The sequence below is a fragment of the Coregonus clupeaformis genome, unplaced genomic scaffold (assembly GCF_020615455.1).
Source record: "Coregonus clupeaformis isolate EN_2021a unplaced genomic scaffold, ASM2061545v1 scaf0398, whole genome shotgun sequence".
In the NCBI taxonomy this organism is placed as follows: Eukaryota; Metazoa; Chordata; class Actinopteri; order Salmoniformes; family Salmonidae; genus Coregonus; species Coregonus clupeaformis.
Window position 1 is genome coordinate 225,364 of NW_025533853.1, and position 26,526 is coordinate 251,889.

General features: G+C 36.1%; 1 protein-coding gene across 4 annotated transcripts in view; it reads left to right on the forward strand.

Annotated features, from left to right (window-relative positions):
* arl13b (ADP-ribosylation factor-like 13b) overlaps nucleotides 1–26,483 on the forward strand; it is a 71,890-nt gene extending 45,407 nt beyond the window's left edge. The window contains exons 9-11 of one of the 4 annotated variants that reach the window (XR_006658626.1): nucleotides 22,514–22,582; nucleotides 25,254–25,352; nucleotides 25,527–25,613. Coding sequence is in view for 3 of the 4 variants with exons in the window: in XM_045215225.1 (XP_045071160.1) it covers nucleotides 22,514–22,582; nucleotides 25,527–25,606 (149 nt within the window). In the remaining variant the exon portion in view is untranslated. Of the gene's footprint in view, nucleotides 1–22,513; nucleotides 22,583–25,253; nucleotides 25,353–25,526; nucleotides 25,866–25,897 lie in introns of those variants that run through there. The other 3 variants (XM_045215225.1, XM_045215227.1, XM_045215226.1) reach the window with 3 other exon arrangements.
* The last annotated feature ends 43 nt before the right edge of the window (nucleotides 26,484–26,526 follow it).

Sequence of the window (26,526 nt, forward strand, 5' to 3'; positions counted from 1 at the left end):
ATGGGCTTCTCCTAATAATCTATTTAGTTGTTGTTGTTTTTAGTGGGATGGGCTTCTCCTAATAATCTATTTAGTTGTTGTTGTTTTAGTGGGATGGGCTTCTCCTAATAATCTATTTAGTTGTTGTTGTTTTAGTGGGATGGGCTTCTCCTAATAATCTATTTAGTTGTTGTTTTAGTGGGATGGGCTTCTCCTAATAATCTATTTAGTTGTTGTTGTTTTAGTGGGATGGGCTTCTCCTAATAATCTATTTAGTTGTTGTTTTAGTGGGATGGGCTTCTCCTAATAATCTATTTAGTTGTTGTTGTTTTAGTGGGATGGGCTTCTCCTAATAATCTATTTAGTTGTTGTTGTTTTAGTGGGATGGGCTTCTCCTAATAATCTATTTAGTTGTTGTTGTTTTAGTGGGATGGGCTTCTCCTAATAATCTATTTAGTTGTTGTTGTTTTAGTGGGGTGGGCTTCTCCTAATAATCTATTTAGTTGTTGTTGTTTTAGTGGGATGGGCTTCTCCTAATAATCTATTTAGTTGTTGTTTTAGTGGGATGGGCTTCTCCTAATAATCTATTTAGTTGTTGTTGTTTTAGTGGGATGGGCTTCTCCTAATAATCTATTTAGTTGTTGTTGTTTTAGTGGGATGGGCTTCTCCTAATAATCTATTTAGTTGTTGTTGTTTTAGTGGGATGGGCTTCTCCTAATAATCTATTTAGTTGTTGTTGTTTTAGTGGGATGGGCTTCTCCTAATAATCTATTTAGTTGTTGTTGTTTTAGTGGGATGGGCTTCTCCTAATAATCTATTTAGTTGTTGTTGTTTTAGTGGGATGGGCTTCTCCTAATAATCTATTTAGTTGTTGTTGTTTTAGTGGGATGGGCTTCTCCTAATAATCTATTTAGTTGTTGTTGTTTTAGTGGGATGGGCTTCTCCTAATAATCTATTTAGTTGTTGTTGTTTTAGTGGGATGGGCTTCTCCTAATAATCTATTTAGTTGTTGTTGTTTTAGTGGGATGGGCTTCTCCTAATAATCTATTTAGTTGTTGTTGTTTTAGTGGGATGGGCTTCTCCTAATAATCTATTTAGTTGTTGTTGTTTTAGTGGGATGGGCTTCTCCTAATAATCTATTTAGTTGTTGTTGTTTTAGTGGGATGGGCTTCTCCTAATAATCTATTTAGTTGTTGTTGTTTTAGTGGGATGGGCTTCTCCTAATAATCTATTTAGTTGTTGTTGTTTTAGTGGGATGGGCTTCTCCTAATAATCTATTTAGTTGTTGTTGTTTTAGTGGGATGGGCTTCTCCTAATAATCTATTTAGGTTGTTGTTTTAGTGGGATGGGCTTCTCCTAATAATCTATTTAGTTGTTGTTGTTTTAGTGGGATGGGCTTCTCCTAATAATCTATTTAGTTGTTGTTGTTTTAGTGGGATGGGCTTCTCCTAATAATCTATTTAGTTGTTGTTTTAGTGGGATGGGCTTCTCCTAATAATCTATTTAGTTGTTGTTGTTTTAGTGGGATGGGCTTCTCCTAATAATCTATTTAGTTGTTGTTGTTTTAGTGGGATGGGCTTCTCCTAATAATCTATTTAGGTTGTTGTTTTAGTGGGATGGGCTTCTCCTAATAATCTATTTAGTTGTTGTTGTTTTAGTGGGATGGGCTTCTCCTAATAATCTATTTAGTTGTTGTTGTTTTAGTGGGATGGGCTTCTCCTAATAATCTATTTAGTTGTTGTTGTTTTAGTGGGATGGGCTTCTCCTAATAATCTATTTAGTTGTTGTTGTTTTAGTGGGATGGGCTTCTCCTAATAATCTATTTAGTTGTTGTTGTTTTAGTGGGATGGGCTTCTCCTAATAATCTATTTAGTTGTTGTTGTTTTAGTGGGATGGGCTTCTCCTAATAATCTATTTAGTTGTTGTTGTTTTAGTGGGATGGGCTTCTCCTAATAATCTATTTAGTTGTTGTTGTTTTAGTGGGATGGGCTTCTCCTAATAATCTATTTAGTTGTTGTTGTTTTAGTGGGATGGGCTTCTCCTAATAATCTATTTAGTTGTTGTTGTTTTAGTGGGATGGGCTTCTCCTAATAATCTATTTAGTTGTTGTTGTTTTAGTGGGATGGGCTTCTCCTAATAATCTATTTAGTTGTTGTTGTTTTAGTGGGATGGGCTTCTCCTAATAATCTATTTAGTTGTTGTTGTTTTAGTGGGATGGGCTTCTCCTAATAATCTATTTAGTTGTTGTTGTTTTAGTGGGATGGGCTTCTCCTAATAATCTATTTAGTTGTTGTTGTTTTAGTGGGATGGGCTTCTCCTAATAATCTATTTAGTTGTTGTTGTTTTAGTGGGATGGGCTTCTCCTAATAATCTATTTAGTTGTTGTTGTTTTAGTGGGATGGGCTTCTCCTAATAATCTATTTAGTTGTTGTTGTTTTAGTGGGATGGGCTTCTCCTAATAATCTATTTAGTTGTTGTTTTTTAGTGGGATGGGCTTCTCCTAATAATCTATTTAGTTGTTGTTGTTTTAGTGGGATGGGCTTCTCCTAATAATCTATTTAGTTGTTGTTGTTTTAGTGGGATGGGCTTCTCCTAATAATCTATTTAGTTGTTGTTGTTTTAGTGGGATGGGCTTCTCCTAATAATCTATTTAGTTGTTGTTGTTTTAGTGGGATGGGCTTCTCCTAATAATCTATTTAGTTGTTGTTGTTTTAGTGGGATGGGCTTCTCCTAATAATCTATTTAGTTGTTGGTTTTAGTGGGATGGGCTTCTCCTAATAATCTATTTAGTTGTTGTTGTTTTAGTGGGATGGGCTTCTCCTAATAATCTATTTAGTTGTTGTTGTTTTAGTGGGATGGGCTTCTCCTAATAATCTATTTAGTTGTTGTTGTTTTAGTGGGATGGGCTTCTCCTAATAATCTATTTAGTTGTTGTTGTTTTAGTGGGATGGGCTTCTCCTAATAATCTATTTAGTTGTTGTTGTTTTAGTGGGATGGGCTTCTCCTAATAATCTATTTAGTTGTTGTTGTTTTAGTGGGATGGGCTTCTCCTAATAATCTATTTAGTTGTTGTTGTTTTAGTGGGATGGGCTTCTCCTAATAATCTATTTAGTTGTTGTTGTTTTAGTGGGATGGGCTTCTCCTAATAATCTATTTAGTTGTTGTTGTTTTAGTGGGATGGGCTTCTCCTAATAATCTATTTAGTTGTTGTTGTTTTAGTGGGATGGGCTTCTCCTAATAATCTATTTAGTTGTTGTTGTTTTAGTGGGATGGGCTTCTCCTAATAATCTATTTAGTTGTTGTTGTTTTAGTGGGATGGGCTTCTCCTAATAATCTATTTAGTTGTTGTTGTTTTAGTGGGATGGGCTTCTCCTAATAATCTATTTAGTTGTTGTTGTTTTAGTGGGATGGGCTTCTCCTAATAATCTATTTAGTTGTTGTTGTTTTAGTGGGATGGGCTTCTCCTAATAATCTATTTAGTTGTTGTTGTTTTAGTGGGATGGGCTTCTCCTAATAATCTATTTAGTTGTTGTTGTTTTAGTGGGATGGGCTTCTCCTAATAATCTATTTAGTTGTTGTTGTTTTAGTGGGATGGGCTTCTCCTAATAATCTATTTAGTTGTTGTTGTTTTAGTGGGATGGGCTTCTCCTAATAATCTATTTAGTTGTTGTTGTTTTAGTGGGATGGGCTTCTCCTAATAATCTATTTAGTTGTTGTTGTTTTAGTGGGATGGGCTTCTCCTAATAATCTATTTAGTTGTTGTTGTTTTAGTGGGATGGGCTTCTCCTAATAATCTATTTAGTTGTTGTTGTTTTAGTGGGATGGGCTTCTCCTAATAATCTATTTAGGTTGTTGTTTTAGTGGGATGGGCTTCTCCTAATAATCTATTTAGTTGTTGTTGTTTTAGTGGGATGGGCTTCTCCTAATAATCTATTTAGTTGTTGTTGTTTTAGTGGGATGGGCTTCTCCTAATAATCTATTTAGTTGTTGTTGTTTTAGTGGGATGGGCTTCTCCTAATAATCTATTTAGTTGTTGTTGTTTTAGTGGGATGGGCTTCTCCTAATAATCTATTTAGTTGTTGTTGTTTTAGTGGGATGGGCTTCTCCTAATAATCTATTTAGTTGTTGTTGTTTTAGTGGGATGGGCTTCTCCTAATAATCTATTTAGTTGTTGTTGTTTTAGTGGGATGGGCTTCTCCTAATAATCTATTTAGTTGTTGTTGTTTTAGTGGGATGGGCTTCTCCTAATAATCTATTTAGTTGTTGTTGTTTTAGTGGGATGGGCTTCTCCTAATAATCTATTTAGTTGTTGTTGTTTTAGTGGGATGGGCTTCTCCTAATAATCTATTTAGTGTTGTTGTTTTAGTGGGATGGGCTTCTCCTAATAATCTATTTAGTTGTTGTTGTTTTAGTGGGATGGGCTTCTCCTAATAATCTATTTAGTTGTTGTTGTTTTAGTGGGATGGGCTTCTCCTAATAATCTATTTAGTTGTTGTTGTTTTAGTGGGATGGGCTTCTCCTAATAATCTATTTAGTTGTTGTTGTTTTAGTGGGATGGGCTTCTCCTAATAATCTATTTAGTTGTTGTTTTTGTGGGATGGGCTTCTCCTAATAATCTATTTAGTTGTTGTTTTAGTGGGATGGGCTTCTCCTAATAATCTATTTAGTTGTTGTTGTTTTAGTGGGATGGGCTTCTCCTAATAATCTATTTAGTTGTTGTTGTTTTAGTGGGATGGGCTTCTCCTAATAATCTATTTAGTTGTTGTTGTTTTAGTGGGATGGGCTTCTCCTAATAATCTATTTAGTTGTTGTTGTTTTAGTGGGATGGGCTTCTCCTAATAATCTATTTAGTTGTTGTTTTTAGTGGGATGGGCTTCTCCTAATAATCTATTTAGTTGTTGTTGTTTTAGTGGGATGGGCTTCTCCTAATAATCTATTTAGTTGTTGTTGTTTTAGTGGGATGGGCTTCTCTAATAATCTATTTAGTTGTTGTTGTTTTAGTGGGATGGGCTTCTCCTAATAATCTATTTAGTTGTTGTTGTTTTAGTGGGATGGGCTTCTCCTAATAATCTATTTAGTTGTTGTTGTTTTAGTGGGATGGGCTTCTCCTAATAATCTATTTAGTTGTTGTTGTTTTAGTGGGATGGGCTTCTCCTAATAATCTATTTAGTTGTTGTTGTTTTAGTGGGATGGGCTTCTCCTAATAATCTATTTAGTTGTTGTTGTTTTAGTGGGATGGGCTTCTCCTAATAATCTATTTAGTTGTTGTTGTTTTAGTGGGATGGGCTTCTCCTAATAATCTATTTAGTTGTTGTTGTTTTAGTGGGATGGGCTTCTCCTAATAATCTATTTAGGTTGTTGTTTTAGTGGGATGGGCTTCTCCTAATAATCTATTTAGTTGTTGTTGTTTTAGTGGGATGGGCTTCTCCTAATAATCTATTTAGTTGTTGTTGTTTTAGTGGGATGGGCTTCTCCTAATAATCTATTTAGTTGTTGTTTTTAGTGGGATGGGCTTCTCCTAATAATCTATTTAGTTGTTGTTTTTTAGTGGGATGGGCTTCTCCTAATAATCTATTTAGTTGTTGTTGTTTTAGTGGGATGGGCTTCTCCTAATAATCTATTTAGGTTGTTGTTTTAGTGGGATGGGCTTCTCCTAATAATCTATTTAGTTGTTGTTGTTTTAGTGGGATGGGCTTCTCCTAATAATCTATTTAGTTGTTGTTGTTTTAGTGGGATGGGCTTCTCCTAATAATCTATTTAGTTGTTGTTGTTTTAGTGGGATGGGCTTCTCCTAATAATCTATTTAGTTGTTGTTGTTTTAGTGGGATGGGCTTCTCCTAATAATCTATTTATGTTGTTGTTTTAGTGGGATGGGCTTCTCCTAATAATCTATTTAGTTGTTGTTGTTTTAGTGGGATGGGCTTCTCCTAATAATCTATTTAGTTGTTGTTGTTTTAGTGGGATGGGCTTCTCCTAATAATCTATTTAGTTGTTGTTGTTTTAGTGGGATGGGCTTCTCCTAATAATCTATTTAGTTGTTGTTGTTTTAGTGGGATGGGCTTCTCCTAATAATCTATTTAGTTGTTGTTGTTTTAGTGGGATGGGCTTCTCCTAATAATCTATTTAGTTGTTGTTGTTTTAGTGGGATGGGCTTCTCCTAATAATCTATTTAGTTGTTGTTGTTTTAGTGGGATGGGCTTCTCCTAATAATCTATTTAGTTGTTGTTGTTTTAGTGGGATGGGCTTCTCCTAATAATCTATTTAGTTGTTGTTGTTTTAGTGGGATGGGCTTCTCCTAATAATCTATTTAGTTGTTGTTGTTTTAGTGGGATGGGCTTCTCCTAATAATCTATTTAGTTGTTGTTGTTTTAGTGGGATGGGCTTCTCCTAATAATCTATTTAGTTGTTGGGTTTTAGTGGGATGGGCTTCTCCTAATAATCTATTTAGGTTGTTGTTTTAGTGGGATGGGCTTCTCCTAATAATCTATTTAGTTGTTGTTGTTTTAGTGGGATGGGCTTCTCCTAATAATCTATTTAGTTGTTGTTGTTTTAGTGGGATGGGCTTCTCCTAATAATCTATTTAGTTGTTGTTTTTAGTGGGATGGGCTTCTCCTAATAATCTATTTAGTTGTTGTTGTTTTAGTGGGATGGGCTTCTCCTAATAATCTATTTAGTTGTTGTTGTTTTAGTGGGATGGGCTTCTCCTAATAATCTATTTAGTGTTGTTGTTTTAGTGGGATGGGCTTCTCCTAATAATCTATTTAGTTGTTGTTGTTTTAGTGGGATGGGCTTCTCCTAATAATCTATTTAGTTGTTGTTGTTTTAGTGGGATGGGCTTCTCCTAATAATCTATTTAGTTGTTGTTTTAGTGGGATGGGCTTCTCCTAATAATCTATTTAGTTGTTGTTGTTTTAGTGGGATGGGCTTCTCCTAATAATCTATTTAGTTGTTGTTGTTTTAGTGGGATGGGCTTCTCCTAATAATCTATTTAGTTGTTGTTGTTTTAGTGGGATGGGCTTCTCCTAATAATCTATTTAGTTGTTGTTGTTTTAGTGGGATGGGCTTCTCCTAATAATCTATTTAGTTGTTGTTGTTTTAGTGGGATGGGCTTCTCCTAATAATCTATTTAGTTGTTGTGTTTTAGTGGGATGGGCTTCTCCTAATAATCTATTTAGTTGTTGTTGTTTTAGTGGGATGGGCTTCTCCTAATAATCTATTTAGTTGTTGTTGTTTTAGTGGGATGGGCTTCTCCTAATAATCTATTTAGGTTGTTGTTTTAGTGGGATGGGCTTCTCCTAATAATCTATTTAGTTGTTGTTGTTTTAGTGGGATGGGCTTCTCCTAATAATCTATTTAGTTGTTGTTGTTTTAGTGGGATGGGCTTCTCCTAATAATCTATTTAGTTGTTGTTGTTTTAGTGGGATGGGCTTCTCCTAATAATCTATTTAGTTGTTGTTGTTTTAGTGGGATGGGCTTCTCCTAATAATCTATTTAGTTGTTGTTGTTTTAGTGGGATGGGCTTCTCCTAATAATCTATTTAGTTGTTGTTGTTTTAGTGGGATGGGCTTCTCCTAATAATCTATTTAGTTGTTGTTGTTTTAGTGGGATGGGCTTCTCCTAATAATCTATTTAGTTGTTGTTGTTTTTAGTGGGATGGGCTTCTCCTAATAATCTATTTAGTTGTTGTTGTTTTAGTGGGATGGGCTTCTCCTAATAATCTATTTAGTTGTTGTTGTTTTAGTGGGATGGGCTTCTCCTAATAATCTATTTAGTTGTTGTTGTTTTAGTGGGATGGGCTTCTCCTAATAATCTATTTAGTTGTTGTTGTTTTAGTGGGATGGGCTTCTCCTAATAATCTATTTAGTTGTTGTTGTTTTAGTGGGATGGGCTTCTCCTAATAATCTATTTAGTTGTTGTTGTTTTAGTGGGATGGGCTTCTCCTAATAATCTATTTAGTTGTTGTTGTTTTAGTGGGATGGGCTTCTCCTAATAATCTATTTAGTTGTTGTTGTTTTAGTGGGATGGGCTTCTCCTAATAATCTATTTAGTTGTTGTTGTTTTAGTGGGATGGGCTTCTCCTAATAATCTATTTAGTTGTTGTTGTTTTAGTGGGATGGGCTTCTCCTAATAATCTATTTAGTTGTTGTTGTTTTAGTGGGATGGGCTTCTCCTAATAATCTATTTAGTTGTTGTTGTTTTAGTGGGATGGGCTTCTCCTAATAATCTATTTAGTTGTTGTTGTTTTAGTGGGATGGGCTTCTCCTAATAATCTATTTAGTTGTTGTTGTTTTAGTGGGATGGGCTTCTCCTAATAATCTATTTAGTTGTTGTTGTTTTAGTGGGATGGGCTTCTCCTAATAATCTATTTAGTTGTTGTTGTTTTAGTGGGATGGGCTTCTCCTAATAATCTATTTAGTTGTTGTTGTTTTAGTGGGATGGGCTTCTCCTAATAATCTATTTAGTTGTTGTTGTTTTAGTGGGATGGGCTTCTCCTAATAATCTATTTAGTTGTTGTTGTTTTAGTGGGATGGGCTTCTCCTAATAATCTATTTAGTTGTTGTTGTTTTAGTGGGATGGGCTTCTCCTAATAATCTATTTAGTGTTGTTGTTTTAGTGGGATGGGCTTCTCCTAATAATCTATTTAGTTGTTGTTGTTTTAGTGGGATGGGCTTCTCCTAATAATCTATTTAGTTGTTGTTGTTTTAGTGGGATGGGCTTCTCCTAATAATCTATTTAGTTGTTGTTGTTTTAGTGGGATGGGCTTCTCCTAATAATCTATTTAGTTGTTGTTGTTTTAGTGGGATGGGCTTCTCCTAATAATCTATTTAGTTGTTGTTGTTTTAGTGGGATGGGCTTCTCCTAATAATCTATTTAGTTGTTGTTGTTTTAGTGGGATGGGCTTCTCCTAATAATCTATTTAGTTGTTGTTGTTTTAGTGGGATGGGCTTCTCCTAATAATCTATTTAGTTGTTGTTGTTTTAGTGGGATGGGCTTCTCCTAATAATCTATTTAGTTGTTGTTGTTTTAGTGGGATGGGCTTCTCCTAATAATCTATTTAGTTGTTGTTGTTTTAGTGGGATGGGCTTCTCCTAATAATCTATTTAGTTGTTGTTGTTTTAGTGGGATGGGCTTCTCCTAATAATCTATTTAGTTGTTGTTGTTTTAGTGGGATGGGCTTCTCCTAATAATCTATTTAGTTGTTGTTGTTTTAGTGGGATGGGCTTCTCCTAATAATCTATTTAGTTGTTGTTGTTTTAGTGGGATGGGCTTCTCCTAATAATCTATTTAGTTGTTGTTGTTTTAGTGGGATGGGCTTCTCCTAATAATCTATTTAGTTGTTGTTGTTTTAGTGGGATGGGCTTCTCCTAATAATCTATTTAGTTGTTGTTGTTTTAGTGGGATGGGCTTCTCCTAATAATCTATTTAGTTGTTGTTTTAGTGGGATGGGCTTCTCCTAATAATCTATTTAGTTGTTGTTGTTTTAGTGGGATGGGCTTCTCCTAATAATCTATTTAGTTGTTGTTGTTTTAGTGGGATGGGCTTCTCCTAATAATCTATTTAGTTGTTGTTGTTTTAGTGGGATGGGCTTCTCCTAATAATCTATTTAGTTGTTGTTGTTTTAGTGGGATGGGCTTCTCCTAATAATCTATTTAGTTGTTGTTGTTTTAGTGGGATGGGCTTCTCCTAATAATCTATTTAGTTGTTGTTGTTTTAGTGGGATGGGCTTCTCCTAATAATCTATTTAGTTGTTGTTGTTTTAGTGGGATGGGCTTCTCCTAATAATCTATTTAGGTTGTTGTTTTAGTGGGATGGGCTTCTCCTAATAATCTATTTAGTTGTTGTTGTTTTAGTGGGATGGGCTTCTCCTAATAATCTATTTAGTTGTTGTTGTTTTAGTGGGATGGGCTTCTCCTAATAATCTATTTAGTTGTTGTTGTTTTAGTGGGATGGGCTTCTCCTAATAATCTATTTAGTTGTTGTTTTTTTAGTGGGATGGGCTTCTCCTAATAATCTATTTAGTTGTTGTTGTTTTAGTGGGATGGGCTTCTCCTAATAATCTATTTAGTTGTTGTTGTTTTAGTGGGATGGGCTTCTCCTAATAATCTATTTAGTTGTTGTTGTTTTAGTGGGATGGGCTTCTCCTAATAATCTATTTAGTTGTTGTTGTTTTAGTGGGATGGGCTTCTCCTAATAATCTATTTAGTTGTTGTTGTTTTAGTGGGATGGGCTTCTCCTAATAATCTATTTAGTTGTTGTTGTTTTAGTGGGATGGGCTTCTCCTAATAATCTATTTAGTTGTTGTTGTTTTAGTGGGATGGGCTTCTCCTAATAATCTATTTAGTTGTTGTTGTTTTAGTGGGATGGGCTTCTCCTAATAATCTATTTAGTTGTTGTTGTTTTAGTGGGATGGGCTTCTCCTAATAATCTATTTAGGTTGTTGTTTTAGTGGGATGGGCTTCTCCTAATAATCTATTTAGTTGTTGTTGTTTTAGTGGGATGGGCTTCTCCTAATAATCTATTTAGTTGTTGTTGTTTTAGTGGGATGGGCTTCTCCTAATAATCTATTTAGTTGTTGTTGTTTTAGTGGGATGGGCTTCTCCTAATAATCTATTTAGTTGTTGTTGTTTTAGTGGGATGGGCTTCTCCTAATAATCTATTTAGTTGTTGTTGTTTTAGTGGGATGGGCTTCTCCTAATAATCTATTTATTGTTGTTGTTTTAGTGGGATGGGCTTCTCCTAATAATCTATTTAGTTGTTGTTGTTTTAGTGGGATGGGCTTCTCCTAATAATCTATTTAGTTGTTGTTGTTTTAGTGGGATGGGCTTCTCCTAATAATCTATTTAGTTGTTGTTGTTTTAGTGGGATGGGCTTCTCCTAATAATCTATTTAGTTGTTGTTGTTTTAGTGGGATGGGCTTCTCCTAATAATCTATTTAGTTGTTGTTGTTTTAGTGGGATGGGCTTCTCCTAATAATCTATTTAGGTTGTTGTTTTAGTGGGATGGGCTTCTCCTAATAATCTATTTAGTTGTTGTTGTTTTAGTGGGATGGGCTTCTCCTAATAATCTATTTAGTTGTTGTTGTTTTAGTGGGATGGGCTTCTCCTAATAATCTATTTAGTTGTTGTTGTTTTAGTGGGATGGGCTTCTCCTAATAATCTATTTAGTTGTTGTTGTTTTAGTGGGATGGGCTTCTCCTAATAATCTATTTAGTGTTGTTGTTTTAGTGGGATGGGCTTCTCCTAATAATCTATTTAGTTGTTGTTGTTTTAGTGGGATGGGCTTCTCCTAATAATCTATTTAGTTGTTGTTGTTTTAGTGGGATGGGCTTCTCCTAATAATCTATTTAGTTGTTGTTGTTTTAGTGGGATGGGCTTCTCCTAATAATCTATTTAGTTGTTGTTGTTTTAGTGGGATGGGCTTCTCCTAATAATCTATTTAGTTGTTGTTGTTTTAGTGGGATGGGCTTCTCCTAATAATCTATTTAGTTGTTGTTGTTTTAGTGGGATGGGCTTCTCCTAATAATCTATTTAGTTGTTGTTGTTTTAGTGGGATGGGCTTCTCCTAATAATCTATTTAGTTGTTGTTGTTTTAGTGGGATGGGCTTCTCCTAATAATCTATTTAGTTGTTGTTGTTTTAGTGGGATGGGCTTCTCCTAATAATCTATTTAGTTGTTGTTGTTTTAGTGGGATGGGCTTCTCCTAATAATCTATTTAGTTGTTGTTGTTTTAGTGGGATGGGCTTCTCCTAATAATCTATTTAGTTGTTGTTGTTTTAGTGGGATGGGCTTCTCCTAATAATCTATTTAGTTGTTGTTTTTAGTGGGATGGGCTTCTCCTAATAATCTATTTAGTTGTTGTTGTTTTAGTGGGATGGGCTTCTCCTAATAATCTATTTAGTTGTTGTTGTTTTAGTGGGATGGGCTTCTCCTAATAATCTATTTAGTTGTTGTTGTTTTAGTGGGATGGGCTTCTCCTAATAATCTATTTAGTTGTTGTTGTTTTAGTGGGATGGGCTTCTCCTAATAATCTATTTAGTTGTTGTTGTTTTAGTGGGATGGGCTTCTCCTAATAATCTATTTAGGTTGTTGTTTTAGTGGGATGGGCTTCTCCTAATAATCTATTTAGTTGTTGTTGTTTTAGTGGGATGGGCTTCTCCTAATAATCTATTTAGTTGTTGTTGTTTTAGTGGGATGGGCTTCTCCTAATAATCTATTTAGTTGTTGTTGTTTTAGTGGGATGGGCTTCTCCTAATAATCTATTTAGTTGTTGTTGTTTTAGTGGGATGGGCTTCTCCTAATAATCTATTTAGTTGTTGTTGTTTTAGTGGGATGGGCTTCTCCTAATAATCTATTTAGTTGTTGTTGTTTTAGTGGGATGGGCTTCTCCTAATAATCTATTTAGTTGTTGTTGTTTTAGTGGGATGGGCTTCTCCTAATAATCTATTTAGTTGTTGTTGTTTTAGTGGGATGGGCTTCTCCTAATAATCTATTTAGTTGTTGTTGTTTTAGTGGGATGGGCTTCTCCTAATAATCTATTTAGTTGTTGTTGTTTTAGTGGGATGGGCTTCTCCTAATAATCTATTTAGTTGTTGTTGTTTTAGTGGGATGGGCTTCTCCTAATAATCTATTTAGTTGTTGTTGTTTTAGTGGGATGGGCTTCTCCTAATAATCTATTTAGTTGTTGTTGTTTTAGTGGGATGGGCTTCTCCTAATAATCTATTTAGTTGTTGTTGTTTTAGTGGGATGGGCTTCTCCTAATAATCTATTTAGTTGTTGTTGTTTTAGTGGGATGGGCTTCTCCTAATAATCTATTTAGTTGTTGTTGTTTTAGTGGGATGGGCTTCTCCTAATAATCTATTTAGTTGTTGTTGTTTTAGTGGGATGGGCTTCTCCTAATAATCTATTTAGTTGTTGTTGTTTTAGTGGGATGGGCTTCTCCTAATAATCTATTTAGTTGTTGTTGTTTTAGTGGGATGGGCTTCTCCTAATAATCTATTTAGTTGTTGTTGTTTTAGTGGGATGGGCTTCTCCTAATAATCTATTTAGTTGTTGTTGTTTTAGTGGGATGGGCTTCTCCTAATAATCTATTTAGTTGTTGTTGTTTTAGTGGGATGGGCTTCTCCTAATAATCTATTTAGTTGTTGTTGTTTTAGTGGGATGGGCTTCTCCTAATAATCTATTTAGTTGTTGTTGTTTTAGTGGGATGGGCTTCTCCTAATAATCTATTTAGTTGTTGTTGTTTTAGTGGGATGGGCTTCTCCTAATAATCTATTTAGTTGTTGTTGTTTTAGTGGGATGGGCTTCTCCTAATAATCTATTTAGTTGTTGTTGTTTTAGTGGGATGGGCTTCTCCTAATAATCTATTTAGTTGTTGTTGTTTTAGTGGGATGGGCTTCTCCTAATAATCTATTTAGTTGTTGTTGTTTTAGTGGGATGGGCTTCTCCTAATAATCTATTTAGTTGTTGTTGTTTTAGTGGGATGGGCTTCTCCTAATAATCTATTTAGTTGTTGTTGTTTTAGTGGGATGGGCTTCTCCTAATAATCTATTTAGTTGTTGTTGTTTTAGTGGGATGGGCTTCTCCTAATAATCTATTTAGTTGTTGTTGTTTTAGTGGGATGGGCTTCTCCTAATAATCTATTTAGTTGTTGTTGTTTTAGTGGGATGGGCTTCTCCTAATAATCTATTTAGTTGTTGTTGTTTTAGTGGGATGGGCTTCTCCTAATAATCTATTTAGTTGTTGTTGTTTTAGTGGGATGGGCTTCTCCTAATAATCTATTTAGTTGTTGTTGTTTTAGTGGGATGGGCTTCTCCTAATAATCTATTTAGTTGTTGTTGTTTTAGTGGGATGGGCTTCTCCTAATAATCTATTTAGTTGTTGTTGTTTTAGTGGGATGGGCTTCTCCTAATAATCTATTTAGTTGTTGTTGTTTTAGTGGGATGGGCTTCTCCTAATAATCTATTTAGTTGTTGTTGTTTTAGTGGGATGGGCTTCTCCTAATAATCTATTTAGTTGTTGTTGTTTTAGTGGGATGGGCTTCTCCTAATAATCTATTTAGTTGTTGTTGTTTTAGTGGGATGGGCTTCTCCTAATAATCTATTTAGTTGTTGTTGTTTTAGTGGGATGGGCTTCTCCTAATAATCTATTTAGTTGTTGTTGTTTTAGTGGGATGGGCTTCTCCTAATAATCTATTTAGTTGTTGTTGTTTTAGTGGGATGGGCTTCTCCTAATAATCTATTTAGTTGTTGTTGTTTTAGTGGGATGGGCTTCTCCTAATAATCTATTTAGTTGTTGTTGTTTTAGTGGGATGGGCTTCTCCTAATAATCTATTTAGTTGTTGTTGTTTTAGTGGGATGGGCTTCTCCTAATAATCTATTTAGTTGTTGTTGTTTTAGTGGGATGGGCTTCTCCTAATAATCTATTTAGTTGTTGTTGTTTTAGTGGGATGGGCTTCTCCTAATAATCTATTTAGTTGTTGTTGTTTTAGTGGGATGGGCTTCTCCTAATAATCTATTTAGTTGTTGTTGTTTTAGTGGGATGGGCTTCTCCTAATAATCTATTTAGTTGTTGTTGTTTTAGTGGGATGGGCTTCTCCTAATAATCTATTTAGTTGTTGTTGTTTTAGTGGGATGGGCTTCTCCTAATAATCTATTTAGTTGTTGTTGTTTTAGTGGGATGGGCTTCTCCTAATAATCTATTTAGTTGTTGTTGTTTTAGTGGGATGGGCTTCTCCTAATAATCTATTTAGGTTGTTGTTTTAGTGGGATGGGCTTCTCCTAATAATCTATTTAGTTGTTGTTGTTTTAGTGGGATGGGCTTCTCCTAATAATCTATTTAGTTGTTGTTGTTTTAGTGGGATGGGCTTCTCCTAATAATCTATTTAGTTGTTGTTGTTTTAGTGGGATGGGCTTCTCCTAATAATCTATTTAGTTGTTGTTGTTTTAGTGGGATGGGCTTCTCCTAATAATCTATTTAGTTGTTGTTGTTTTAGTGGGATGGGCTTCTCCTAATAATCTATTTAGTTGTTGTTGTTTTAGTGGGATGGGCTTCTCCTAATAATCTATTTAGTTGTTGTTGTTTTAGTGGGATGGGCTTCTCCTAATAATCTATTTAGTTGTTGTTGTTTTAGTGGGATGGGCTTCTCCTAATAATCTATTTAGTTGTTGTTGTTTTAGTGGGATGGGCTTCTCCTAATAATCTATTTAGTTGTTGTTGTTTTAGTGGGATGGGCTTCTCCTAATAATCTATTTAGTTGTTGTTGTTTTAGTGGGATGGGCTTCTCCTAATAATCTATTTAGTTGTTGTTGTTTTAGTGGGATGGGCTTCTCCTAATAATCTATTTAGTTGTTGTTGTTTTAGTGGGATGGGCTTCTCCTAATAATCTATTTAGTTGTTGTTGTTTTAGTGGGATGGGCTTCTCCTAATAATCTATTTAGTTGTTGTTGTTTTAGTGGGATGGGCTTCTCCTAATAATCTATTTAGTTGTTGTTGTTTTAGTGGGATGGGCTTCTCCTAATAATCTATTTAGTTGTTGTTGTTTTAGTGGGATGGGCTTCTCCTAATAATCTATTTAGGTTGTTGTTTTAGTGGGATGGGCTTCTCCTAATAATCTATTTAGTTGTTGTTGTTTTAGTGGGATGGGCTTCTCCTAATAATCTATTTAGGTTGTTGTTTTAGTGGGATGGGCTTCTCCTAATAATCTATTTAGTTGTTGTTGTTTTAGTGGGATGGGCTTCTCCTAATAATCTATTTAGTTGTTGTTGTTTTAGTGGGATGGGCTTCTCCTAATAATCTATTTAGTTGTTGTTGTTTTAGTGGGATGGGCTTCTCCTAATAATCTATTTAGTTGTTGTTGTTTTAGTGGGATGGGCTTCTCCTAATAATCTATTTAGTTGTTGTTGTTTTAGTGGGATGGGCTTCTCCTAATAATCTATTTAGTTGTTGTTGTTTTAGTGGGATGGGCTTCTCCTAATAATCTATTTAGTTGTTGTTGTTTTAGTGGGATGGGCTTCTCCTAATAATCTATTTAGTTGTTGTTGTTTTAGTGGGATGGGCTTCTCCTAATAATCTATTTAGTTGTTGTTGTTTTAGTGGGATGGGCTTCTCCTAATAATCTATTTAGTTGTTGTTGTTTTAGTGGGATGGGCTTCTCCTAATAATCTATTTAGTTGTTGTTGTTTTAGTGGGATGGGCTTCTCCTAATAATCTATTTAGTTGTTGTTGTTTTAGTGGGATGGGCTTCTCCTAATAATCTATTTAGGTTGTTGTTTTAGTGGGATGGGCTTCTCCTAATAATCTATTTAGTTGTTGTTGTTTTAGTGGGATGGGCTTCTCCTAATAATCTATTTAGTTGTTGTTGTTTTAGTGGGATGGGCTTCTCCTAATAATCTATTTAGTTGTTGTTGTTTTAGTGGGATGGGCTTCTCCTAATAATCTATTTAGTTGTTGTTGTTTTAGTGGGATGGGCTTCTCCTAATAATCTATTTAGTTGTTGTTGTTTTAGTGGGATGGGCTTCTCCTAATAATCTATTTAGTTGTTGTTGTTTTAGTGGGATGGGCTTCTCCTAATAATCTATTTAGTTGTTGTTGTTTTAGTGGGATGGGCTTCTCCTAATAATCTATTTAGTTGTTGTTGTTTTAGTGGGATGGGCTTCTCCTAATAATCTATTTAGTTGTTGTTGTTTTAGTGGGATGGGCTTCTCCTAATAATCTATTTAGTTGTTGTTGTTTTAGTGGGATGGGCTTCTCCTAATAATCTATTTAGTTGTTGTTGTTTTAGTGGGATGGGCTTCTCTAATAATCTATTTAGTTGTTGTTGTTTTAGTGGGATGGGCTTCTCTAATAATCTATTTAGTTGTTGTTGTTTTAGTGGGATGGGCTTCTCCTAATAATCTATTTAGTTGTTGTTGTTTTAGTGGGATGGGCTTCTCCTAATAATCTATTTAGTTGTTGTTGTTTTAGTGGGATGGGCTTCTCCTAATAATCTATTTAGTTGTTGTTGTTTTAGTGGGATGGGCTTCTCCTAATAATCTATTTAGTTGTTGTTGTTTTAGTGGGATGGGCTTCTCCTAATAATCTATTTAGTTGTTGTTGTTTTAGTGGGATGGGCTTCTCCTAATAATCTATTTAGTTGTTGTTGTTTTAGTGGGATGGGCTTCTCCTAATAATCTATTTAGTTGTTGTTGTTTTAGTGGGATGGGCTTCTCCTAATAATCTATTTAGTTGTTGTTGTTTTAGTGGGATGGGCTTCTCCTAATAATCTATTTAGTGTTGTTGTTTTAGTGGGATGGGCTTCTCCTAATAATCTATTTAGTTGTTGTTGTTTTAGTGGGATGGGCTTCTCCTAATAATCTATTTAGTTGTTGTTGTTTTAGTGGGATGGGCTTCTCCTAATAATCTATTTAGTTGTTGTTGTTTTAGTGGGATGGGCTTCTCCTAATAATCTATTTAGTTGTTGTTGTTTTAGTGGGGTGGGCTTCTCCTAATAATCTATTTAGTTGTTGTTGTTTTAGTGGGATGGGCTTCTCCTAATAATCTATTTAGTGTTGTTGTTTTAGTGGGATGGGCTTCTCCTAATAATCTATTTAGTTGTTGTTGTTTTAGTGGGATGGGCTTCTCCTAATAATCTATTTAGTTGTTGTTGTTTTAGTGGGATGGGCTTCTCCTAATAATCTATTTAGTTGTTGTTGTTTTAGTGGGATGGGCTTCTCCTAATAATCTATTTAGTTGTTGTTGTTTTAGTGGGGTGGGCTTCTCCTAATAATCTATTTAGTTGTTGTTTTAGTGGGATGGGCTTCTCCTAATAATCTATTTAGTTGTTGTTTTAGTGGGATGGGCTTCTCCTAATAATCTATTTAGTTGTTGTTGTTTTAGTGGGATGGGCTTCTCCTAATAATCTATTTAGTTGTTGTTGTTTTAGTGGGATGGGCTTCTCCTAATAATCTATTTAGTTGTTGTTGTTTTAGTGGGATGGGCTTCTCCTAATAATCTATTTAGTTGTTGTTGTTTTAGTGGGATGGGCTTCTCCTAATAATCTATTTAGTTGTTGTTGTTTTAGTGGGATGGGCTTCTCCTAATAATCTATTTAGTTGTTGTTGTTTTAGTGGGATGGGCTTCTCCTAATAATCTATTTAGTTGTTGTTGTTTTAGTGGGATGGGCTTCTCCTAATAATCTATTTAGTTGTTGTTGTTTTAGTGGGATGGGCTTCTCCTAATAATCTATTTAGTTGTTGTTGTTTTAGTGGGATGGGCTTCTCCTAATAATCTATTTAGTTGTTGTTGTTTTAGTGGGATGGGCTTCTCCTAATAATCTATTTAGTTGTTGTTGTTTTAGTGGGATGGGCTTCTCCTAATAATCTATTTAGTTGTTGTTTTAGTGGGATGGGCTTCTCCTAATAATCTATTTAGTTGTTGTTTTTTTGGGATGGGCTTCTCCTAATAATCTATTTAGTTGTTGTTGTTTTAGTGGGATGGGCTTCTCCTAATAATCTATTTAGTTGTTGTTGTTTTAGTGGGATGGGCTTCTCCTAATAATCTATTTAGTTGTTGTTGTTTTAGTGGGATGGGCTTCTCCTAATAATCTATTTAGTTGTTGTTGTTTTAGTGGGATGGGCTTCTCCTAATAATCTATTTAGTTGTTGTTGTTTTAGTGGGATGGGCTTCTCCTAATAATCTATTTAGTTGTTGTTTTAGTGGGATGGGCTTCTCCTAATAATCTATTTAGTTGTTGTTGTTTTAGTGGGATGGGCTTCTCCTAATAATCTATTTAGTTGTTGTTGTTTTAGTGGGATGGGCTTCTCCTAATAATCTATTTAGTTGTTGTTGTTTTAGTGGGATGGGCTTCTCCTAATAATCTATTTAGTTGTTGTTGCTTTAGTGGGATGGGCTTCTCCTAATAATCTATTTAGTTGTTGTTTTAGTGGGATGGGCTTCTCCTAATAATCTATTTAGTTGTTGTTTTAGTGGGATGGGCTTCTCCTAATAATCTATTTAGTTGTTGTTGTTTTAGTGGATGGGCTTCTCCTAATAATCTATTTAGTTGTTGTTGTTTTAGTGGGATGGGCTTCTCCTAATAATCTATTTAGTTGTTGTTGTTTTAGTGGGATGGGCTTCTCCTAATAATCTATTTAGTTGTTGTTGTTTTAGTGGGATGGGCTTCTCCTAATAATCTATTTAGTTGTTGTTTTAGTGGGATGGGCTTCTCCTAATAATCTATTTAGTTGTTGTTGTTTTAGTGGGATGGGCTTCTCCTAATAATCTATTTAGTTGTTGTTGTTTTAGTGGGATGGGCTTCTCCTAATAATCTATTTAGTTGTTGTTTTAGTGGGATGGGCTTCTCCTAATAATCTATTTAGTTGTTGTTGTTTTAGTGGGATGGGCTTCTCCTAATAATCTATTTAGTTGTTGTTGTTTTAGTGGGATGGGCTTCTCCTAATAATCTATTTAGTTGTTGTTTTAGTGGGATGGGCTTCTCCTAATAATCTATTTAGTTGTTGTTGTTTTAGTGGGATGGGCTTCTCCTAATAATCTATTTAGTTGTTGTTGTTTTAGTGGGATGGGCTTCTCCTAATAATCTATTTAGTTGTTGTTGTTTTAGTGGGATGGGCTTCTCCTAATAATCTATTTAGTTGTTGTTGTTTTAGTGGGGTGGGCTTCTCCTAATAATCTATTTAGTTGTTGTTTTAGTGGGATGGGCTTCTCCTAATAATCTATTTATGTTGTTGTTTTAGTGGGATGGGCTTCTCCTAATAATCTATTTAGTTGTTGTTGTTTTAGTGGGATGGGCTTCTCCTAATAATCTATTTAGTTGTTGTTGTTTTAGTGGGATGGGCTTCTCCTAATAATCTATTTAGTTGTTGTTTTAGTGGGATGGGCTTCTCCTAATAATCTATTTAGTTGTTGTTTTAGTGGGATGGGCTTCTCCTAATAATCTATTTAGTTGTTGTTTTAGTGGGATGGGCTTCTCCTAATAATCTATTTAGTTGTTGTTGTTTTAGTGGGATGGGCTTCTCCTAATAATCTATTTAGTTGTTGTTGTTTTAGTGGGATGGGCTTCTCCTAATAATCTATTTAGTTGTTGTTGTTTTAGTGGGATGGGCTTCTCCTAATAATCTATTTAGTTGTTGTTTTAGTGGGATGGGCTTCTCCTAATAATCTATTTAGGTTGTTGTTTTAGTGGGATGGGCTTCTCCTAATAATCTATTTAGTTGTTGTTGTTTTAGTGGGATGGGCTTCTCCTAATAATCTATTTAGTTGTTGTTGTTTTAGTGGGATGGGCTTCTCCTAATAATCTATTTAGTTGTTGTTGTTTTAGTGGGATGGGCTTCTCCTAATAATCTATTTAGTTGTTGTTGTTTTAGTGGGATGGGCTTCTCCTAATAATCTATTTAGTTGTTGTTGTTTTAGTGGGATGGGCTTCTCCTAATAATCTATTTAGTTGTTGTTGTTTTAGTGGGATGGGCTTCTCCTAATAATCTATTTAGTTGTTGTTTTAGTGGGATGGGCTTCTCCTAATAATCTATTTAGTTGTTGTTTTAGTGGGATGGGCTTCTCCTAATAATCTATTTAGTTGTTGTTGTTTTAGTGGGATGGGCTTCTCCTAATAATCTATTTAGTTGTTGTTGTTTTAGTTGGATGGGCTTCTCCTAATAATCTATTTAGTTGTTGTTGTTGTTTTAGTGGGATGGGCTTCTCCTAATAATCTATTTAGTTGTTGTTGTTTTAGTGGGATGGGCTTCTCCTAATAATCTATTTAGTTGTTGTTGTTTTAGTGGGATGGGCTTCTCCTAATAATCTATTTAGTTGTTGTTGTTTTAGTGGGATAGGCTTCTCCTAATAATCTATTTAGTTGTTGTTGTTTTAGTGGGATGGGCTTCTCCTAATAATCTATTTAGTTGTTGTTGTTTTAGTGGGATGGGCTTCTCCTAATAATCTATTTAGTTGTTGTTGTTGTTTTAGTGGGATGGGCTTCTCCTAATAATCTATTTAGTTGTTGTTGTTGTTTTAGTGGGATGGGCTTCTCCTAATAATCTATTTAGTTGTTGTTGTTTTAGTGGGATAGGCTTCTCCTAATAATCTATTTAGTTGTTGTTTTAGTGGGATGGGCTTCTCCTAATAATCTATTTAGTTGTTGTTGTTTTAGTGGGATGGGCTTCTCCTAATAATCTATTTAGTTGTTGTTTTAGTGGGATGGGCTTCTCCTAATAATCTATTTAGTTGTTGTTGTTTTAGTGGGATGGGCTTCTCCTAATAATCTATTTAGTTGTTGTTGTTTTAGTGGGATGGGCTTCTCCTAATAATCTATTTAGTTGTTGTTGTTTTAGTGGGATGGGCTTCTCCTAATAATCTATTTAGTTGTTGTTGTTTTAGTGGGATGGGCTTCTCCTAATAATCTATTTAGTTGTTGTTGTTTTAGTGGGATGGGCTTCTCCTAATAATCTATTTAGTTGTTGTTGTTTTAGTGGGATGGGCTTCTCCTAATAATCTATTTTGTTGTTGTTGTTTTAGTGGGATGGGCTTCTCCTAATAATCTATTTAGTTGTTGTTTTAGTGGGATGGGCTTCTCCTAATAATCTATTTAGTTGTTGTTTTAGTGGGATGGGCTTCTCCTAATAATATATTTAGTTGTTGTTTTAGTGGGATGGGCTTCTCCTAATAATCTATTTAGTTGTTGTTTTAGTGGGATGGGCTTCTCCTAATAATCTTTTTTGTTGTTGTTTTAGTGGGATGGGCTTCTCCTAATAATATATTTAGTTGTTGTTTTAGTGGGATGGGCTTCTCCTAATAATCTATTTAGTTGTTGTTGTTTTAGTGGGATGGGCTTCTCCTAATAATCTATTTAGTTGTTGTTGTTTTAGTGGGATGGGCTTCTCCTAATAATCTATTTTGTTGTTGTTGTTTTAGTGGGATGGGCTACTCCTAATAATCTATTTAGTTGTTGTTGTTTTAGTGGGATGGGCTTCTCCTAATAATCTATTTAGTTGTTGTTGTTTTAGTGGGATGGGCTTCTCCTAATAATCTATTTAGTTGTTGTTGTTTTAGTGGGATGGGCTTCTCCTAATAATCTATTTTGTTGTTGTTGTTTTAGTGGGATGGGCTACTCCTAATAATCTATTTAGTTGTTGTTGTTTTAGTGGGATGGGCTTCTCCTAATAATCTATTTAGTTGTTGTTGTTTTAGTGGGATGGGCTTCTCCTAATAATCTATTTAGTTGTTGTTGTTTTAGTGGGATGGGCTTCTCCTAATAATCTATTTAGTTGTTGTTTTAGTGGGATGGGCTTCTCCTAATAATCTATTTAGTTGTTGTTGTTTTAGTGGGATGGGCTTCTCCTAATAATCTATTTAGTTGTTGTTTTAGTGGGATGGGCTTCTCCTAATAATCTATTTAGTTGTTGTTTTAGTGGGATGGGCTTCTCCTAATAATCTATTTTGTTGTTGTTGTTTTAGTGGGATGGGCTTCTCCCAATAATCTATTTAGTTGTTGTTTTAGTGGGATGGGCTTCTCCTAATAATCTATTTTGTTGTTGTTGTTTTAGTGGGATGGGCTACTCCCAAAATGTCTAGGCTTCCCAAGCTGGAGCCTCTTGGGGATAGGAGCCGATCTGGTAATGATGTTTAAAGTGACTCCAACACCACTCCACTCCTGTATGTTAACCACTAACTAACTACTAACTAACCCATCTGTCTGTACTTAATCCTTCAGCCATTCCTGACTCCATTTCCTCTCTCTGTCTACAGAGCATGTTTAACAACACTGACTCCATTTCCTCTCTCTGTCTACAGAGCATGTTTAACAACACTGACTCCATTTCCTCTCTCTGTCTACAGAGCATGTTTAACAACACTGACTCCATTTCCTCTCTCTCTGTCTACAGAGCATGTTTAACAACACTGACTCCATTTCCTCTCTCTGTCTACAGAGCATTTTTAACAACACTGACTCCATTTCCTCTCTCTGTCTACAGAGCATGTTTAAGAACACTGACTCCATTTAATCTCTCTGTCTACAGAGCATGTTTAACAACACTGACTCCATTTCCTCTCTCTGTCTACAGAGCATGTTTAACAACACTGACTCCATTTCCTCTCTCTGTCTACAGAGCATGTTTAACAACACTGACTCCATTTCCTCTCTGTCTATAGAGCATGTTTAACAACACTGACTCCATTTCATCTCTCTGTCTACAGAGCATGTTTAACAACACTGACTCCATTTCATCTCTCTGTCTACAGAGCATGTTTAACAACACTGACTCCATTTCCTCTCTCTGTCTACAGAGCATGTTTAACAACACTGACTCCATTTCCTCTCTCTGTCTATAGAGCATGTTTAACAACACTGACTCCATTTCATCTCTCTGTCTACAGAGCATGTTTAACAACACTGACTCCATTTCCTCTCTCTGTCTACAGAGCATGTTTAACAACACTGACTCCATTTCCTCTCTCTGTCTACAGAGCATGTTTAACAACACTGACTCCATTTCCTCTCTCTGTCTACAGAGCATGTTTAACAACACTGACTCCATTTCCTCTCTCTGTCTACAGAGCATGTTTAACAACACTGACTCCATTTCATCTCTCTGTCTACAGAGCATGTTTAACAACACTGACTCCATTTCCTCTCTCTGTCTACAGAGCATGTTTAACAACACTGACTCCATTTCATCTCTCTGTCTACAGAACATGTTTAACAACACTGACTCCATTTCCTCTCTCTGTCTACAGAGCATATTTAACAACACTGACTCCATTTCCTCTCTCTCTGTCTACAGAGCATGTTTAACAACACTGACTCCATTCCCTCTCTCTGTCTACAGAGCATGTTTAACAACACTGACTCCATTTCCTCTGTTTACAGAGTTTGTTAAACAACACTGACTCCATTTCCTCTCTCTGTCTACAGAGCATGTTTAACAACACTGACTCCATTTCCTCTCTCTATGTCTACAGAGCATGTTTAACAACACTGACTCAATTTCCTCTCTCTATGTCTACAGAGCATATTTAACAACACTGACTCCATTTCCTCTCTCTGTCTACAGAGCATGTTTAACAACACTGACTCCATTTCCTCTCTCTGTCTACAGAGCATGTTTAACAACACTGACTCCATTTCCTCTCTCTGTCTACAGAGCATGTTTAACAACACTGACTCCATTTCATCTCTCTGTCTACAGAGCATGTTTAACAACACTGACTCCATTTCATCTCTCTATGTCTACAGAGCATGTTTAACAACACTGACTCCATTTCCTCTCTGTCTACAGAGCATGTTTAACAACACTGACTCCATTTCCTCTCTCTGTCTACAGAGCATGTTTAACAACACTGACTCCATTTCCTCTCTTTGTCTACAGAGCATGTTTAACAACACTGACTCCATTTCCTCTCTCTCTGTCTACAGAGCATGTTTAACAACACTGACTCCATTTCCTCTCTCTCTGTCTACAGAGCATGTTTAACAACACTGACTCCATTTCCTCTCTCTGTCTACAGAGCATGTTTAACAACACTGACTCCATTTCCTCTCTCTGTCTACAGAGCATGTTTAACAACACTGACTCCATTTCCTCTCTCTCTGTCTACAGAGCATGTTTAACAACACTGACTCCATTTCCTCTCTCTATGTCTACAGAGCATGTTTAACAACACTGACTCCATTTCCTCTCTCTGTCTACAGAGCATGTTTAACAACACTGACTCCATTTCCTCTCTCTGTCTACAGAGCATGTTTAAGAACACTGACTCCATTTCCTCTCTCTATGTCTACAGAGCATGTTTAACAACACTGACTCCATTTCCTCTCTCTGTCTACAGAGCATGTTTAACAACACTGACTCAATTTCCTCTCTCTGTCTACAGAGCATGTTTAATAACACTGACTCCATTTCCTCTCTCTGTCTACAGAGCATGTTTAACAACACTGACTCCATTTCCTCTCTCTGTCTACAGAGCATGTTTAACAACACTGACTCCATTTCCTCTCTCTGTCTACAGAGCATGTTTAACAACACTGACTCCATTTCCTCTCTCTATGTCTACAGAGCATGTTTAACAACACTGACTCCATTTCCTCTCTCTATGTCTACAGAGCATATTTAACAACACTGACTACATTTCCTCTCTCTGTCTACAGAGCATGTTTAACAACACTGACTCCATTTCCTCTCTCTGTCTACAGAGCATGTTTAACAACACTGACTCCATTTCCTCTCTCTGTCTACAGAGCATGTTTAACAACACTGACTCCATTTCCTCTCTCTATGTCTACAGAGCATGTTTAACAACACTGACTCCATTTCCTACATGCATCCTACCTGCCACCTGTGTCCCTTTATTCAAGGGATCTTACGTCGTTGAAGTCGTCTTGATGTATGTGCTGTGTACAGTTGATCATGTTAATATTGTTTAGGAAGTACACATAACAGATTTCTGACATGCTTTGGTTTGATTTCAGGTAACAGAAACCAGTAGCCGGCCTTACATAGATGGAGCTAATTTAGTCCTGTCTCCCTCTTCCTCTCCCTCCTCCTCTCTCTCTTTCAGAGTTCTTCGGCAAGCCCCTCCCTCCTGTGGCCAACCGTCAACAACGACCTAACAGCGACACTCATGATGTCATATCCTAGCCCCTCCCCTCCACCCGGCTACTCCTTCCTACCTGATTGGTTTTCCAACCCCAGCCCCACCTTCAATTCAAACAACGTTATTTGTCCTCTTAAGGCAATTCTATTAGGACTTTGACCTGACCCTTTACCTTTTAGTAGGGCTTTGAACTCACCCCTGACCTTTTATTAGGGCTTTGACCTGACCCCTGACCTTTTATTAGGGCTTTGACCTGACCCCTGACCTTTTATTAGGGCTTTGACCTGACCCCTGACCCCCAAATCACAGCTCTCTTCTTTGGTTTCTCTTTAAAGTGCGTGCTGTATAGAGATATACAGACCCCACCGTCACCACCACTAGCAGAGAAGATGCTGCCAAGACCAAGGAACCACCCCCAGGACTACGATGGTGGAGCGGACTGTCCCAACCCTGAGACAGACAGACAGGATGACTGGGTGGGCCCTGAGACAGACGGAGGATGACTGGGTGGGCCCTGAGACAGACGGAGGATGTCTGGGTGGGCCCTGAGACAGACGGAGGATGACTGGGTGGGCCCTGAGACAGACGGAGGATGACTGGGTGGGCCCTGAGACAGACAGGATGACTGGGTGGGCACTGGAGAGAGATGAGTCATATTCATTAGGAACCAAACAGAGGAAAAGTGACAAACAGGAAAAGTGACCAATGATAAACACTTGTTTCCGGTATGTGTTGCAAAACACTTTGGGTACGGTGTGTCCTAATGAATAGGACCGTGTTGACGATGAAGAACACAGCATTGTTTTAAACACAGACTGAGAAATCAATGCATATTGATATGGACTTTTTATGGATATTTATATGTATGTATGTGTGCATAGACAGTACCAGTCAAAACCTTCTCATTCCAGAGTTTTTCTTTATTTTTACTATTTTCTACATTGTAGAATAATAGTGAAGACAT